The 18,540-nt window shown below is 36.5% G+C and overlaps 1 protein-coding gene across 3 annotated transcripts in view; it reads right to left on the reverse strand.

Moving 5' to 3' along the window:
* IDE (insulin degrading enzyme) overlaps positions 1-18,540 on the reverse strand; it is an 81,330-nt gene that overhangs the window by 40,721 nt on the left and 22,069 nt on the right. For 2 of the 3 annotated variants that reach the window (XM_069461124.1, XM_069461123.1), the window contains exons 2-6: positions 13,054-13,238; positions 11,806-12,013; positions 9,558-9,727; positions 6,283-6,405; positions 44-156 (exon numbers count right to left, since the gene is read on the reverse strand). In XM_069461124.1, coding sequence (XP_069317225.1) covers positions 44-156; positions 6,283-6,405; positions 9,558-9,727; positions 11,806-12,013; positions 13,054-13,238 — 799 coding nt within the window. The remainder of the gene's footprint in view (positions 1-43; positions 157-6,282; positions 6,406-9,557; positions 9,728-11,805; positions 12,014-13,053; positions 13,239-18,540) is intronic. The other variant, XM_069461126.1, reaches the window with a different exon arrangement.

Here is an 18,540-nt window from a genome sequence, read left to right on the forward strand (position 1 = left end):
CCATAAATTAAAAAGACAAAATACCTGAAATACATGCACTTACTTTAAGATGTTCTTCTTGGAAAGGGTGTTCAGGAAATTCTGGCAATGGGACATTTTTGTTCTCTACTTCAGAAAACAACTTTACCACCAGATTAGTCAAGTCATCTAAAGATTCTACAAAAAAGAAACAGATAAAACAGAACTTAAACTAATCATAACATATGACAGGTAGTATTTAAGATCCTAGGTTGTCCTCAAAAGTGCCCAGACCATTAAAAGGAAAACCTAGAATTCTTTTTACAAATTGCATTTGATAAGGATAAATCATTCAGTCAAATCCTATCAGTGCCTCTATAACTTTGAAAGCTGCTAAGCAATACTGATAATGACTGTGCCTCACACATAGCTACCTTTTTTTAAATTAAAATTTATTTTTTCTTCTTTGATGTTCTGTAAATATCTACCTTTTTGCAGTCTTAAAATTAAATATTCACAAATACTATTCACAATAAAATTTCACAAATGATATAATAAATTTAAGGTGGAGCATGGTGGCTGATGCCTGCAATCCTAATACTTTGAGAGGCTGAAGTGGGAGGATTGCTTGAGGCCAGGAATTTGAGACCAGCCTGAGCAGGAGCGTGACCCTGTCTCTACAAAAAATAGAAAAAAAATTAGCCAGGCATGGTGATGTGTGCCTATAGTCCCAGCTACTTGGGAGACTGAGGGAGGAAAATCACTTGAGTCCAGGAGTTTGAGGTTCCAATGAGCCATGATGATGCCACTGCACTCTAACCTGAGAGACAGAGTGAGACTCTGTCTCAAAATAAATAAATAAATAAAAATTAAATTAAATAGAAAATATTAGAGACAATAATATAATAATTAGTTGCATTTGGGAAAATGACTGACTATGATTCCCAACAGGCATTTACTGAACTATTAGAAGAGAGATTATAACATACACCTTACAAATAGACAGTCTAAGCACATTGTTAAAAGTCAAATGTTAGAGTTTATAAGTGGTTGATTTTGTGGGGAAATAGTACAATGGTGAAAAGAATCCTGAGAGAGGAGAATCCCAGGGAACTGGGATTCTAACCCCAGCTTCACTACCCATGTTAACTGACTACTTGGACAAACTGGTTAACCACTCCAAGCTCTGTAAAATAAGGAAATTGAGTAAGATGATCACAAGTCTCTTCGAAGGTCTAACATGATATGATTCTGTACCATAATGTGCCAAAGTCACTCAAAGACTTTCAATTACTGATAAAATTATACGGCCACTTAAGTGATGTTCTTTTATGTTTTCACCTACATATATTCTTTTGTAAAGGGTTTTACTTGCAAAAGTTTGCAAAACTATACATATATAAATATATGTAGCAGAACTGTTTATAACAAAAATGGAAATGACTTAAACATCTATAAATATGTGGATATTATGAAACATTGATACATTGGAATTTTATGCATCCATTAATGAGGGATAGATCTGTATGTGCTGATACTAAAATATCTCAAAGCTTTATTAAGTGAAAACTGCAGGCTATAAAACAATGCCATGTAATATAATTTAATGTTTTTAAAAGACACATATAAAAACATATTACCAAAATTCAACTTTTGCAAGTATAACAAGAAATGAGTTACGGTCTTTGGGGAGAGGGCATAGTGGTTATAGGATGGAATAAGAACAAGTTGCTTTTTATTTTATGCCTGCGTGGGATAAATTTTTTTCCAGGTGCACATATTATTGTTATTCTAAAAAGAAAAGAGTATAAAAAACCTTATCTCTTTATAAACAAGATAATCACTCACCTTGATTCTGTCTACTCAAAAATAGGTTATTTATAAATGGTATAAACATTCATCCCTTGTTACTGTCACTAAGCATTTGAATCAAATAAAAAATTTCCCCTGGTAGTCTATGACCCATTTTGAACTTTTCCATGAACTCTCTAGAGGACACTTAATCACTATTTGAGAATTGCCTTTATATGGCATGAAATGTTTTATGCCTATGAATGTGGACATTTGCACTTTATTTATAAAATATATCTATTTTTATGTCAATTTTTGTGACATGTATGAAGGACCCCAACATGTCCAAGAGCCAAATAAAAGGCAGATAAGTGGCTGCTTGTCATATGACAAGTGAACTTAGGAATGGAGGGGATATATTTGGAGCAAGAGAAGTCAGAGACATCTTCATGCACAGATGAGACATATGACTTGAAACAAGGTAAGCTATCAACAAAGGTTTGCTGACTTGAAGTACTGATGACAACAAGGCCCTTTAGAGTAAGGTTCTACCAGATGTGCCTTTTGTCTTGCATATTTCTATCCTAAAAGCATAAATTCACAGTGTAGCTTTTTAAAGGTAAGGGAGCTAAACAATATTGCAGTCTGTCTTCCCCACTAAATCAAGCTACCAGAGATCAGGGAACTGAGTCCTGTTCATCTTCATATCATCAGAGCTTGGAAACCTCAGTGTTTGCACTTGATTGTTACCTATTTAACAAGTGTTCAGGCAACTCGTGCTGCCACAACTAGAGGGATGGCTCCAGGTAAGAAGAGAAAAACTTTTTTGTGCCCTTGTGACAGAAATCCTTCCACATGGTTACTCTTCCTCTCCCTTCCCCCCAGAAAGAGGAACAGATTATCTATTAATCCTAAGAGATTAATAGAGAGATCCTAGTCTAAGAGATTCAGTTTCCTCCTCACACCTTTGTACTGTAAAGACACCTCTCCCAGAGCCTTCATCAAGTCTCCTGAGCTTAGTGCAGGAAGTCAGTCACAATAGGAGAGTGACATGTATGGATCAGGAAACTGAAACATCTTATTTCTTTTAGATGCATATTCTGTCACTTCTACCAAACTAAGAACACGCTAAGGACAGGGCTCATGTTTTATTCATCTGTTGCCACTGTCACTTGCCCAATAAATGTTTACTGAAATCATATGTTTTATCTGAAATAAAACACAGAAAAAAACATACAGGTTAGGCACCTATTCCCAGAACTGGGCTTTAAATACCAAGTGATATTTAACATTCTAGGCCCACCTACCTTTAGCAGCACACAGTTTTATAAAGTCTGCTTTTTTAAATTGGCCTTACTCCTTGAATTCATTTTATATCCTGGTTCAACTTAAAATGTATATCGTTTCGTTTCTTTTTTTTAAGAGATGAGGTCTCGCTCTGCCACCTAGGCTGGAGTGCAGTGGCTCAATCAAAGCTCACTGCTCCCGTACAGCTAGGACTACAGGTGTGCGCCACCACACCCAGATAATTTTTCTTATTTTTTGTAGAGACAGGGTCCCACTATGTTGGCCAAGTGGTCCTGAACTCCTGGCCTCAGGTGATTCTCCTACCTCAGCCTCCCAAAGTGCTAGGATTACAGGTGTAAGCCACTGCACCTGGCCTAGATGGTTTCTTTTCTTTTTTTTTTTTTGAGACAGAGTCTCACTCTGTTGCCCAGGCTAGAGTGAGTGCCGTGGCGTCAGCCTAGCTCACAGCAACCTCAATCTCCTGAGCTCAAAGGATCCTCCTGTCTCAGCCTCCCGAGTAGCTGGGACTACAGGCATGCGCCACCATGCCCGGCTAATTTTTTCTATATATATTTTTAGCTGTCCATATAATTTCTTTCTATTTTTAGTAGAGATGGGGTCTTGCTCTTGCTCAGGCTGGTCTCGAACTCCTGAGCTCAAACGATCCGCCCACCTCGGCCTCCCAGAGTGCTAGGATTACAGGTGTGAGCCACCGCGCCCGGCCCGATAGTTTATTTTCTAACTGCAAAACATTTGTCAATAGCAAAAAACTTAGAAACAAAAGGAAAAAGATGACGGAAGTACCATAATCTCACAATTATGAGATGCTAGAGTGGCTATCATTTATGGAGTATTTGCTATGTGCCAAGTACTATGCTAAACACTATTTATATTGCCTCAATTAAACCTCAAAACAGGTATGAGGTACCACCTCCATTTTACAAATGCAAAAACTAAAGTTTAGGGAACTGAAGTAACTTTGTTACCTCACAGCCACATAGCTAAGTAAGTAGTATATTTGGAATTCAAAGCCAGGCTGTTGGATTCTAGCGTATGAGTTCTTTACTACTATATCACAATATTAACTTTCTCATATATGTTTCTCTGTTTTGTGTGGGGTTTTTTTTTTTTGGTTTTTTTTTTTGAGACAGGGTCTCGATCTGTCACCCAGGTTGGAGTGCAGTGGTGTGCTCATAGCTCACTGCAACCTAAAACTCCTGGGCTCAAGCAATTCTCCCATCTCAGCCTCCAGAGTAGCTAGGACTACACGTGAGCACCATCATGCCCGGCTAATTTTTAAATTTTTTGTAGAGATGGGGGTCTCACTATGTTGCCCAGGCTAGTCTCGAACTCCTAGTCTCAAGCAATCCTCCAGCCTCAGCCTCCCAAAGTGTTAGGATTATAGGTATGAGCCACTGTGCCCAGCCTCCATTTTGTTTCATATCTATACCATGTATCTATTAGAATTTTTTATAAATCTTAAAAATGGGACCATCTAGGACATAGTGCTTTTGTAAAGTGCTTTTGTTTTCTATTTAATATATTAAGACTATTTTCCCATGGTATGAAAATGCTTTCATAAAACTGTTTATTCATTCAGTATATTTTACTAAGCAACTATGATATGCCAAGGATGAATTCACTTTATTGAGGATAAAGCAGTGGACAAAATGAAGTTTCTGTTCTCAAGTAACTTATATTTTGGTAGAGTGCACAACAAAAACAAATATTTAATACTTCAGGTGGTAATAAATGTTATAAAGCAAAATAAAGCAGGCAGGCTTATGCCTGCAAACCCAGCACTTTGTGAGGCCAAAGTTGGAGGATCACTTAAGGCCAGGAGTTCAAGACTAGCTAGGCAACATAGTGAGACTTTACTTCCACAAAAAAATGAAAAAGTTAGCCAGGTGTGGTGGCATGTGCCTGTAGTCCTGGCCATTTTGGAGGCTGAAGTGGGAGGATCACTCACGCCACTGTACTCCAGCCTGGGTGACAGAGTGAGACCCTGTGGAAAGGAAAGGAAAGGAAAGAAAAAAGGAAAAAGGAAAAGGGAAAGGGAAAAGGAAAGGAAAAAAGAAAGGAATATAGGAAGAGGATAGAATAGTAGAAGAAGGGATGCTACCTTTTTTACAAGATGTTCCATTTTATAGTTATAAAATCAGTTACTTAACCAATCTCTTATTTATATATTTAGATTATTTCTAACTTCTCACTAATATATACTATGCTGACAGAAACATCCTTTTACATCACACTTGAACTCTGATTATTTCCTTTTATTGTATTAATATTTTTAGAAGCAAAAATGTGTATATACCTTTTAAGGATGATCTTGTTAAACTGCAGAAAGACTAGCACAATTGATACCACTACAATCAATACAAAAGAGCACCCATATCCATAGTGGGTATTACTTAAAATAAAACAAATTAAAAAAACTCCCAAAGTACGGAATTTAACAGGGGGAAACAATACATTATCATTAGTTAATTTGCATTTTAAAAATCAAACCTTTGCTGTTTATATTCCAAATAGTTTCCCCAGTTTATCATCATCTACTTTTTAGGTTTGTTTCCAGTTTTTTGTGTTGTTATATGGTCAATCTTTTCTTTTATACTTCCTTCCCTTGCTTTTATTTGCTTATAGCATCTACTAGAGTAGTAATTTATATTTTCTTCAGGTCTCTATTTATTTGTTTTGTTTTTTTGGGGGAGGAAGGGGAATTTATTTAATGGACAAGTACAGAAACAATAGGGTGAAATACTCCCTAAGATAACATGATATAGACAGCATGGCATTCCACAGATTTGAGAAGGCAAGGAGAAAAAACCCTTTTAGAACCTAGGGACATATAAAACAGATTATACCCTGATCCAAAATCCCATAAGCCCATTAAGTTATTAAATACTTAAGATAATTCAAATATATTTCATTCAGTGAGGCATAAAAGCAATAAAAATGGATGTTATCATAGGCTTAAAAAGTTCACCCAAGAATACTCTGTAAATATCAATGATAGGTCTCCATTTAAAACCATCCAAACTTCTTTTTGGAACACATGAGTTAAAATTAAAAATCCCCACCCATGTATTCTTCAACAAGATCATTTTCAAAAGACGCTGAGCAGAGAAACAGTTGTATCTTACATCTGCCTTCCAATATTTTGAAAAAAAAACAAAAAAACAAAAAAAACAAAATGGAAAACTTAGATTATGCAATTCTATGAAAAATTTTAAGGGTTCTTACCTCGACCTAAAACACAAATAGCCATTAAATTGGATGAATAATAAGTAGAATGGAATTTCAGTAGCTCTTGTCTTACATCAATGCCTTCTTGGTTTGGTCTGGTCTCTAGAGTATATTTGTTACCTGAAAGGGAAGAAAAGGCAATACTTAGAAAAAGCAAACTACGTGGACTTTAAAGTTTTATAATTATTACTGACATTGCTAATAACATAAAAACAGTTCTAACTAATATACATAATTAGTCAAATATGTTTGACTATAAGGTGGATAAACAGGACAGTATAGTATGAACAGTAACATTTAAAACTACAGAATTTTCCCTAAGGAACTAAAAGTGCTTTATAAAAATTATACTTCTTAAAATCCCTATGGGATAATAAGTATTATAAGCACTTACAGGATAAAATGTGATCCACATGGCCTCCATTCACACTACTTTAATTTTCAATTCCCTATGTGCTCCATAATTAATTGAACAGAGCGACTGAGGGATCTTTTTGGAACTTGCCAAGTTACTCATGGAAAGAAATTTACTATTTTGGGCTGAAGCATTAAATTTGTGATGTGAATTCTCATGGATGTGATCTAGACTGGTAAAAATAGGATACAATGCTATTTTTATAAATCTCAAGTGATATATGCAATGTACCACTAAGAGTTCTCATGAAATTTTAATAACTAATTTAGTTAGGATAAAATATTCACATCAAAAGAAATTGTCAAATTCTCTAAATAATACCTTTCTAATAAAGACCTTGTAAATTAGGGACTGAGAGATGAAATTACAATGATTGGCGTCTCTCCAAAATGGCATCACATCCTAAACCTCATAATTTTTATTATTGGTCCTGCTTACACTAACTACTACATGAAATCTTGTCTTTCTTCTGCAGAGATAAAACTATGGTACAACATGTTCTTGATGAGGCTTATTTATTTCCTTGTGTTTTTATAATGTCTGATGAATTGGCATTGGAAAAGTTCCTTTTTCACTAAATTGGATGTCTACAGAAAGCCACCAGATGGCGTTCTCAGACCCAGTCTTTAGCTCAGTAGTGCTGCACAGTACTCTGAGTTAAGATTCATGCCCCAGAATGCTTAAATCAACAGATCCTGTGAAAACAGAGTTTTCAAGAAACAGCCTGGCAAATGCTCATTAATCTTTTTCTAGTCACAAAGCAATCATGTGTATTCATACTCACTATAAGTAGCCTACTATCTAAGTTTCCAGGTTCTTAGTTAGTCCTCTCAGTTTCTCACTAAATACTCAGTTCAATTCCAGATCTGCTCTACGGCCCAGAGAGGTCTTGAGACATCCTCTCACTCTACCTTAGGGGTTCAGGTGCTCTTAAATGTATCCATAGTTCCAACTTCTTGGGGGGCGGTGGTGGGGGGAGCCTTTGCTGGGGAATGGTTTGAAATTCTCTTGTATCAAGGTGAAATTTGAGTATTGATGGTGCCTCTCTTTTCTACAAATGAAGATTCTAAAAGCCTCAGTTCCAGAGCCCTATAATTCTAGCACTTTGGGAGGAAGAAGCAGGAGGATTGTTTGTGGCCAGGAGTTCGAGACCATCCTGAGCAAGAGCAAGACCCCATCTCTACAGAAAATAGAAAAATTAGCCAGGTGTGGTAGCACACACCTGTAGTCCCAGCTACTTAAGAGACTGAGGTTGAAGGATCACTTGAGCCCAAGAGTTCAAGACGAACCTGGGCAACATAGCAAGACCCTGTCTCTACAAAAATAAAAATAAATTAGCTGGGTGTGGGGGCATGCACCTCTAGTCCTAGCTACTCGGGAGGCCGAGGCAGGAAGATCACTTGAGCCCAAGAGTTCAAGGCTGCAGTGAGCTATGATCGTGCCACTATACTCCAGCATGGGCAACAGAGCAAGGTCCCGTCTCTTTAAAAAAACAAAAAACAAAAAGACCTCACGCTCCCTTCTTGACATACCATGTATGCTAATGTTCTCCACAAAAACCACTTTTCAAACAATTCAGCATTACATAGACATTTTAGGGACCCCAGTATTCATTCAATGAGGCTATTATTGAGTGCCAAGTACTATATCTAAATAATATAATATCACTGCTTCTACTTGAAATTTTTGATGATTCCTTCTAATTCTGTAAAGCCACACTAATTTTTCTGGCTGCTGTTAGATATATTTGAATGGTATCCAAAAAAGAAAGCTATATTTATACTATTTAAAAGCTCCCAAAATTAACTTTAAAAACAAGCATAAATTTATAAATGCATTAAACAATCTATTATCATTATTCTTATGCAACTTTATAATGCCCAAAGCAATATTTTAAAAGCATAGTAACCTGTTAACAATGATTATCTCTGGTGAGTGGGACTGGCAGGAGTGGATGAGGAAGAGAGAGACGTCATGGTTTTACTTTTATTTTTTACTTTAAATACTTTTGTACTGTTTAAATAATTATTAAACAAGTACTTTTTAACAAAAAATTGAATTAAGAAAAAGGATACAGTTATAAAATCAAAAATTTCCACTTTTATTTAACTCTACTCCCTGTCACCTCTTATCTTCCAGAAATAATAGCACTTTGAGACCAAGGCCCTTGTTTGTCTTCTACAGTATACTGTCTCCCACATGGCTATTCCCGTGGCAGAAGCTGTGTACCCGGAAGGGCAGCAGTGGAGGCAAAAGGGGTAGGAGGATTCAACAAGCCTTTAAGTGAGCCTTGTTTTTTTTTTTTTTGAGACAGAAGTCTCACTCTGTCACCTGGGCTAGAGTGCTGTGGAGTCATCATAGCTCACTGTAACCTCAAACTCCTGGGCTCAAGTGATCCTCTTGCCTCAGCCTCCCGAGTAGCTGGGACTACAAGCGCATGCCACCATGCTCAGCTAATTTCTTCTATTTTTAGCAGAGACAGGGTCTCACTGTTGCTTAGGCTGGTCCTGAGCTCAAGTGATCATCCTGCGTTGGCCTCCCAGAGTACTAGGATTACAGGCGTGAGCCACTGTGCCCAGCCTAAGTGAGCCTTTAAAAAAAGCACTTCCAATGGGAAAGTAGACTTCAGAATAAAAGGATCTATGATCTTTTCCCTTTAAAATGCTGGTTAATATCTCTTCACAACTTTAACTGCTCTGCTCCTTAAAATTTAAACCCCATTTGAATCGGATATAAACAGGAATGGGGAATTCTGAAACCTTTTATCCTGAACTGTAAAATATAATACTATGCAAAGAGGCCATGGGTTTAAATGAGGTCAAAGAGAACTAATACATGAAAGCAGCTGTTGACAAACCTGTCCCAAATTTACTGAAGGGGTGTTTAGGATTCCCTGTAGCTTTTTCCAACTGAAAGAGCCTCCAGGCATCATTCATCACATTCTTCTCATGTTCTGAATCAACTGCATTCACCTCCCTGTCTTTGCAACTCTCATCAAACAAGGGGCACAGGAAAAACTGTGCAAACCTAAGGGTATAAAACATAATTAACAACTTGAAAACTGTCATTTTAAAAGGATGGCCTTTTAAAAGTATTTCTGAAACATAAAACATGTCAATTCAGAGGAGTTAATCTATCCTAGAGATGCTAAATAATTAGTGAAAATATAAACAAACAATAAATATAACCAAAAAATATAACACACACACACAAAGAAAATGCAGGCACGTGAGTGTTCTTAAGCAAATCCTAAATTTACAGTCTTAGGTGCAATTTCAGTAAAACTTAGGCACCTTAGAACAAACAAATTAAGTAACCAACTTTTAAAAGACTGAATTTGAATATCTTTTCTTCTTATGGAGAAAAACAAAATTTAATTAGTAGAAAAAAATAATGCAGTGAGAGATCTGAAATATGACATAGTAGTTTGACTAAACCATGATTATGAGCTTTTATGAAATAGTAACAGAAACAATCTATAAATTTTTAATAAGCAGTGATTCAACAAATAACATGGTATATAACTTTAACATAAGTAACCAATATGCTTGTCTTGAGGCTACACTTTAAGAGCACCAAAGTTTAACTAAAATATCTTTAGTTAATATAATAAATTAATTCTTCTATATTAGATTGCAATTTGAGTCACAATTTCATGTACCAATTCCTTTTAAGAAACTTTATATCCCACCTTATAAGAACAAGACTCAGAATTCAGAAGAAGCCGAGAGTGGAAGCTCTGAATGGGACTACTATTCAGTGGGCCTAAGAGACCACTGAGTCTATAAACATCTCAGTTACTACACCTCACAGTCCAGCTGTCAGAGTCCATTATCATTACTTGATACTTATTTCAAGTAAGTGAATATGATACTGTGCTAAGTACTTTACACATACCAATCCAAAAGGAAACTCCATCTATCTGGAATCTATAATCAAAGATGTATGGAAACAGAGAATTTCTGGACATGTAACCTTTTACCTATCTCAATACACCAAGGCAGGGGAAGTGCCTAATAGCTACATACCAAAGCTGGATGGGCCCAGATAAAGGGTCATGTTTATGACACAGTATCAAGTTTTTAAAATGATTCTCTTATTCAAGTGAGTTATTCTAAGCCAAGTAACACACATCCTCAACCATATATCTATTATATGAACATCTGTTGTAGCATTTGCAGAGCAGGAAATGAAATTCAGTGTATGATCCCAGGGAACTCATTAATGGAAGTCTTCTGGGAATACTTACAAAAGATGATTATACCTCAAAGCTGCTGCCTAAAGACTAAAACATAAGACAGAATAAGTAGGAAGCAGACTACTTCGACCCAGCCACATATCCTAAACCCATGCCTTTGCCCTGTTAATTTTTTTAAAAAATATAAGTAAGCATATAAAGCTGAAAATTACTAAAACTCCAAAGTCACACTTTATTACAGACCCGTAAAGAAGCTGCAGAACTACACCTTAGAAACAGAGAAAACTATAAAAAGTCACCAAGGATAAACTACACTTCGAATACTGAATCAAATCACCAATATAACAAAAAATTAGAAATTGTAAGCTGTATAAAAAATTGACCAAAAAATTAAATTGGCCTAATGGAGCTTGCTCCAGAAAATGCTTTCAAAATATCCCCAGGGTTGAAATAGCAGGTCAAAACATTCTGTATCCACTAAATCTCCTTGAGAAGCAAGGAAGTAAAGGAGAACAGAATATTTTTAAGGTCCAGCATTCTGGAACAAGAAGTATGTTTGAAAAGAGATCCATGACACTATCACAGGTTACTCTTCATCATGTGCTTTACAGGTAACACCAATTAGAATGAGAAGGGTTGGTGAGAATTTTATAAGTCAATAAAATATTTTGTAGGCCTGAAGACAGATTTAAAGTCATGCCATTATTTTTCCTTTACCATAAAGTTAATATATGACATCATTCGTTATTTTTTCTTTTTTATAAAACAGAGGGAAAAATGCTGGTTAAAATAACCTTTTGTTAAACTATAAAGCTGTGAAGCCATCTTTGTAAAAATAATACTAACTATTATTATTAATGTGGTTAAGTATACAAAATTGGATAATTCATAGGGCATTCATCATTACCTGTCTAGGGCACCTTCTAGATGTTCATGGGAAACATCAAAATAATAATTGGTATGCTCTCCACTAGTAAAGGCATTTGAACTTCCTGCATGCTCACTGAGAAACTGGCTGTATTCATTTTCTTTAGGGTACTTCTTTGTTCCCAAAAAAAGCATATGCTCACAAAAATGACTTAAGCCAGCAATATTTGGAGGATCGGATAATGAACCTGAAAGAGAAAATACATATATAGTGAACCTTTTTTTTATGTTCAAAGCTAGTAAGCACAGATGAATTACACAGATGATTTGGAATTTTTGTTAGCATGACAACTCCAGCCACACAATCAGAGAAAGTTAAGCATAGGCAGCTCTAAAATGGTATTATTTAGAAAGGTATACGAGTAGGCAGAAGACCTAGATTCTAGCCCCTGTTCTTGATATTAATTAGTTGGTAAACTTGGGCAGATTACTTAACCTCTCTGAGCATTAGTTTCCTCACACACTGGAGGGAAGTAAAGAGTTGAAATCACTGTTTTATAAGAACTAGAATTTTCTTGTCATGGTTTTATTGTATTACAGGAGACCATATAGCACAGTGCTAAGAGCACGGGTTTGGGGTTAGTGGCTCTACTGGCTATGAAACATTAACCACAATACTTTACCTATCTTGCCTTAGTCACTAGTTCTATAATACCTATCTTGCCTTAGTCACTAGTTCTATAATACCTATCTTAAAGGGTCAAGTGAGTACAAATTAGATGATATTTACAAAGCACTCTGTATTATGGTAGGCAATAGTTATTAGTTTAATAATACTTTATTTCTCAATTCTAAAATGCCACTGAGTTAAATAAAAGTTTTTCTAAGAGGAAAAAAAGAAAACACTGCCCCACTAACTATACACATAGGTAAGAAGCAACCTAATTAAATGTGGAAGAAATGTGCACACAAAAATCTATGAAATATGCTATTACGGGTACCAAAGTGAAAAATCACAACTGTTTTACTGTAAAGGATGGGAATGAATTTCTTTGCTGCTAGGTCACCTTAGGTGGGAACCTAATAAGATGCCCTTAGTAAGTGTAAGATTATTTGACTTGGACAATTTTAGTTTACCAATAGCTATATAAGGGTTCTGGTACGCAATAAGGTACATTGAACTGAAAACTAATGGGTCTTTATTTACATTTATATCGAAAGTTCTAATAAATGTCATCATTAGGTCAATGAAACTAAACAAAGCTTAATTCACAATTTTAAATTGTACCTATGTGTACATCAAGTGCTGCTGATGACTTATCCGTGGTAGGATCACTGATGAGAAGGACTTTGATACCATTGGCCAGCTCTAGCCCACGATATTCTCGCTTGTCTTCAGGAGATTTGGTAATGTGATTTCCTATTCTCTTGATAGCTGGATTATTCATTTTGCTGTAAGTCTTTTTTTGGAAACTGAAAAGAAAAAAATTATTAATTGTTGGTTTGTGACAGCTTTTTTTTTAAAGGACAAAGAATAACATCAAGCAAACCCATAATAATATGTCATCAGATAAAACAATGTGTGGAGGAAACTTTTTATAGCCTGTCTGCAGGGTGTACTCATTCCTCTCCTGCCTCTTACTCCTAATTCTTTCTGAGAAATGCTAACAATATTGTTTTTGTGGAGCCATATTTGTACCTAGAAGAGGACAAGGCATTTGAGACTGGGTGGATTGGGCCATGAGTTGGTTAGTGCGCTGACCTAGAAAGGAGTTTTCTTTCATACATGTTTCAGAGCTATCTGTTAGAGTGAGGTGACAGGTTGTGTAAGAATTATTACTAGGTCAGCCAAAACATTGCTCAACCTGATGATATTCCAAGATAGAGTAGATCTGGAAGAGTAGAGTAGATATGCCCATGCTCAGAACACAGGAAACAATCCCCACTGGGGAACAATCCTGTGAAGTTCCTAATACAAAGTAAAAGACCTGGGCTGCCCCACAATAGCAGCAAAAGCAAGGACATCAAACAAACAAAAAGATAGAAGGACCCCAAGTAATCTTTGTAATGTGCGTAAGAGTTGAATGCCAGCACAGGAACAGTCTGGCAATCTTAACATAAATGTTACATAAATTCTCTTGCAAAGGCCTTCTGATAGTCTTCTTTCTTCTCTAGGAAGGCTAGAGTTACAGAAATGGGAAAGGACTGCCAGCACACAGAATCCTATAGGAGTACTGGTTGATATTAGTGCAATGAAGGGATTTTCCAGAGTCTGGGGTGTGCATGTTTTTTTGACAGTAGAGTAGATGTTACTTTTGCCTATACTGAGGGCTGCTTAAGAGACAAAAAGTTAACCTGCTATTACTGGCAGGTTAATATACCACTCAGGCAAAGCCAAAAGCATATCTGAAACTACAGAGGAAAAATAAGCCTGTGCTAGCACATTTGCTTCCTTCCTGGAAGAAAAAAGAAGTGGATCTGACTGCTCCTTAAAGACTGATAGCAAGATTTAAAGGCAAATAAATAACAGGCAGCTGAAATAGGGATACAATTATTTTGGATAAAATATTTTTTGTGTGTTAAAAATCTCTAGAGATTAAGAGAGGGAATAATCTAGTTTGCTTTTATCAGAATATCTTCCTCTCTGAAATCATCTGTAACTATTCATCTAATCTGAATAACAACTGATAAACCAAAGAGGTTTGTTACTATTAAGACTATTTCCTAGGTCTTCTCTTGAGGATAGAATATTTGGGATTTTAAAGATCAATATTGTAGGTCATACTAAATGTATAATACTGGTTTTTAAAAATCACATAGTGGTTTACACAGATAATGCTATCCACAGTGCTCATGGTCTTTCTCTATTTATAGTAAAAACAATTTCTTGAAAAACAAAGCATAAAATATTAACATTTTGGGGATATAAGGCCACCAGCGGAAAATTCAAAAGCAATTTGGAAGTGAAAAGTCATTATTAACAATTCTTTTCTACTTCATTAATCATAAGCCACTTAAGTTCAATGTCAAAAAGAGATGAAAATATCTAAGTGCAAAATCTAAAAACTGGTGTTTTGTGGTTAAAAATAAACAAATAGGAATAATTCTCAGAGTGACAGGAAATGGTCTATTTAAGACTCCAAAGAGGGGCATAAGGTACCTCAGATAGCAGTCCTGGTTAAGATATTTCCCAAAAGACAATCTCTTTAGACTACAGCAAATGCCTTCAGCACACACATAGTTTGTTTCAGAAACCTTCATTTAAGTTTAATATAAATTGCTATTTTAAAAAATGAGTCCTAACTCAGCAACAATAAAACATTAAATAAGCCATGAGGCAGCCTCTATCAAGACCTCCAGCAAGAAGGGCAGCATTAAAAGGTAGCAGTAAGAACTCAGTGGGCTCCAAAGAGAATGCCTAAACTCCCCCTCCGCAAGGCTCTACTAGGGGGACGAAGAGGGTTGGGCTTCTAATGATGGATTCCACTAGGTGGGAGCAAAAGCCAAGGGCTATTTTGATTCCATTGCCACTGTTTATAACCAACTCCTTTTACTGTGCTTGCCCCTGCCAGTTTGATTCAGGGGAACCAAGGATTACAAATGATTAAAATGTAATGATGATAATGATGCTCTAAAACTTGTGTCCTAACCACAGCTGTAGTGGGGAGATGAAATATAGTTCACTTTGGTAGTATAAACTGTCTTGTTTTGTGGGAGGTTAAAAACTATTATATAAAGATAACCACCTCAACTAAAGGCTACATTCTGTACTTTTTTGAGGGTTTCAACTTCCTTTATCCAGATTTTAATTTTCTTAGACAAAAAATATTGAATTGTAAAACAGAGAGTAAGATGTAGGTAGACAGAATAGCAAGAGATTGAGAATTTCCAGCCCAGTAAGAACCATTTATAAATGACCAGAGTCCACCACAGGCATGGATATACGACAACTTATTTGGACACGAAAGTTGTACCTCATTAATATTCCTGGTGTGGCTGAAAGAGACGAATTTATTCTATAAGTCACACATAAAAATTAGTCCAACTACTTTTAGACATTTGTACAAGGGATCAAGAACAGCTATAAATTTCCAAGCTGGCAATGCTCCCAAATCAAAAATGACTTCTTGAGGAAGTAAATGCCAAAAGAAACAGTAGCAACATTTTTAGACAAGACCCATTCCCAGCAATCCACAGGCAGTCCGGCTTTACCTATAGCATATCCACCAACACTTGCTACAACAATTTGATTCTCACCTTCTGGAGAACTGACTGAAATGACTGGGAACTCCTCCTCCACCTCCTCCTCCTCTGATGAATTCATCAACAGCTTGCCTGTCTCTGTATTTATACTCATAAGATCACTTGTCTATCTACCTCAGCTCCCTCATTAGCATAAATCCTTCAGTAATTTTATTTATCGCAATGTTCTCCAATAAGCAAGCATTCTGACATTTTAGATGACAAGCTAGTGCTAACTCAAATGCTTTCCCAGACATTTATTTGATATTTTTAACCTGTTAGAGTCAAAATTTTAGGAGTAATTATATTACCTTCAATTTTAGGGACATTATCATACATTGGAAACTTCATAAGGCAGCACAGAATTGTCTGTTTTCACCATTCTGCTAAACTGCAGAGATGTTTAGTAACCTATAACATATTTTGTGATTTTGTTAAGAATTTAAAACAACTATAATCTCAGAAAGTAAAAGCTGGAAGAGTCATTTTATGTTACCTAGCCCTTTGTAAGTTCATGGACTGGTAGCACTGGTTCCCCTCGGGAGCTTGTTATAAATGCAAAGACCTATCTATCCATAATCCGAATTTTAACAAGACCCCCAGGTGAGCTAGACCTCTTATCTTACCTACAAGGAAACTGAAGCTCAGGGAGCTTAAATCAGTCCTCCAAGATCATGCCACATAAAGTCATAACTCCTAGTCCTGTGTCCAGCCTCACCCTCCACATCCAAACAAACATTTAAGGAGACCTATTAAGGTCCAGACACTGCACTTTGCACGTTGACTACAGAGCTAAGTGCACCAGAGCCCCTGTTGTGAAGGAACTTAGACTAGTGACAGAGTCAGAGATGACAACAGGTCATTATATTTTAAGTGTAGTGACAAAGATGTCCCTGGGGCACTACAGGAGTTATGATAGGGGTGCACCTAACCCTGTCTAGGAAGGGAGAGGGTGAGTAGTAGCATGCCAAATTAAAAGGCAAGGGGACAATCAAAGTAGAAGGGAATACCCGAGCAAGGCCTGGCAATTAGAAAAAAGCATGATGAATACAGTGAAAAAAACAAGAATCTTGATGTTAATGAACTACAATCAGAACCTCCACTTAAAGAGCACAGCCCAAGACATGTAAAGTCCTAAATATCAGGTTTGTAAAAACAAATTCCCAAATGAAGGTCATTTCCAAATTCCATATCAAGAGTAAATTTTATTATGCAAATAATCTTTTATTCAGATGACCTTTTACAGCCTTTTTCTCGTATCTCTTTAAGTGTTTCACAGCCTATGTAACAGTAGATTGTAAAATTTTACTTGCCTTTCTCTCCCTCCCCTCTCCCATATTCCCCTCACAAATTTAAAATTAGACCTGATTTAGAAATGATAACCTATAAACCTGAACAGGTGTGTGATCATGCTAATAATGAATTATAAATCAAAACCTCCCTTGTGTGGAATCCACACACCCACTCTCAAAAACCATAGGTGGAAGTCAAGGCCTACGGCACTCCTGCATGTGGAGGAGGAACCCAGAGAGAAAATACCCGGAATCAGAACCTCACCACACAAAACATCCCCACTTCCCTGTAGAAGGCAGAGGTAAATAAAGGTGTCAAGGTAGTGGTGGTATAAGCCGTAGGATGCCTTAATATAGTAACAATGTTTAAGACTACATATTCCCAAGTACTATTAATTAATGTTACTTGAAATAAAAAATAACGACATGTCTCAGGGAACCGTCTAACCATGGCCTTTCAGTTGTACGGACAGGTATACCTCACTTCATACACCAGCTAGATCATAAAGGTGGGTATAAAATAAAATCCTGTCAGGTGACTCTTATTTGCCCATGAAGAGATGCTTTGCCTGTGTTTCAGGCAGAATGTCAGCAGTTCCAACTCTATGTCCTAGACCTCTGGAAGGAAGTTTATATCAAGAAATGAACCTTTAAATGAAGTAGAGTGGTGGCAATGTAAAGGAATCCCTTTACTTTTGCAAATTTTGTTTTAGTTTTGGTGCACACATATCAATGGTTGTTAATTCCAGAAGTGACAAGCTTAAGACAGAATACTTTATAGAGACCTTAAAAAGAGGTTTATGCAAACGAATGAAACCTCGATTTTATACCTCTTGCCACATAGTGAATCACAGAAAGTTTCTTACAGCTGTAGCTGGGGGAGGGGTGTTTCACATGGAGTTTTTAGGCTGTTAGAAAATGTGGGATAGATGCCATTGTACAAAATTAATCCCAACAATCATTCCCATTTTTTTTTAAGTGTCATATGCTTTATAAACTGCTCATTTAATCTTTCCATTCTCCCTAAGTGGTGGGTCATAGCAGCTGTTCATGGTCATCCTCCTCAACCCCAGATGAGAAACAAAAGCTCAGTGGCTAAATGACTTGCCCAAGCACAGCCACACAGCTGATTTGTGGCAAAGCTGGAACTACAGAAAGAGGAAGCGTGAGAAGGTGAGGAGCAGAAGGTGGCGCTGAAAGAAATCATATATGGCTTTCTTCCAGCTCCTGGTTACCACCCT

This window comes from Eulemur rufifrons, chromosome 28 (genome assembly GCF_041146395.1).
Source record: "Eulemur rufifrons isolate Redbay chromosome 28, OSU_ERuf_1, whole genome shotgun sequence".
In the NCBI taxonomy this organism is placed as follows: Eukaryota; Metazoa; Chordata; class Mammalia; order Primates; family Lemuridae; genus Eulemur; species Eulemur rufifrons.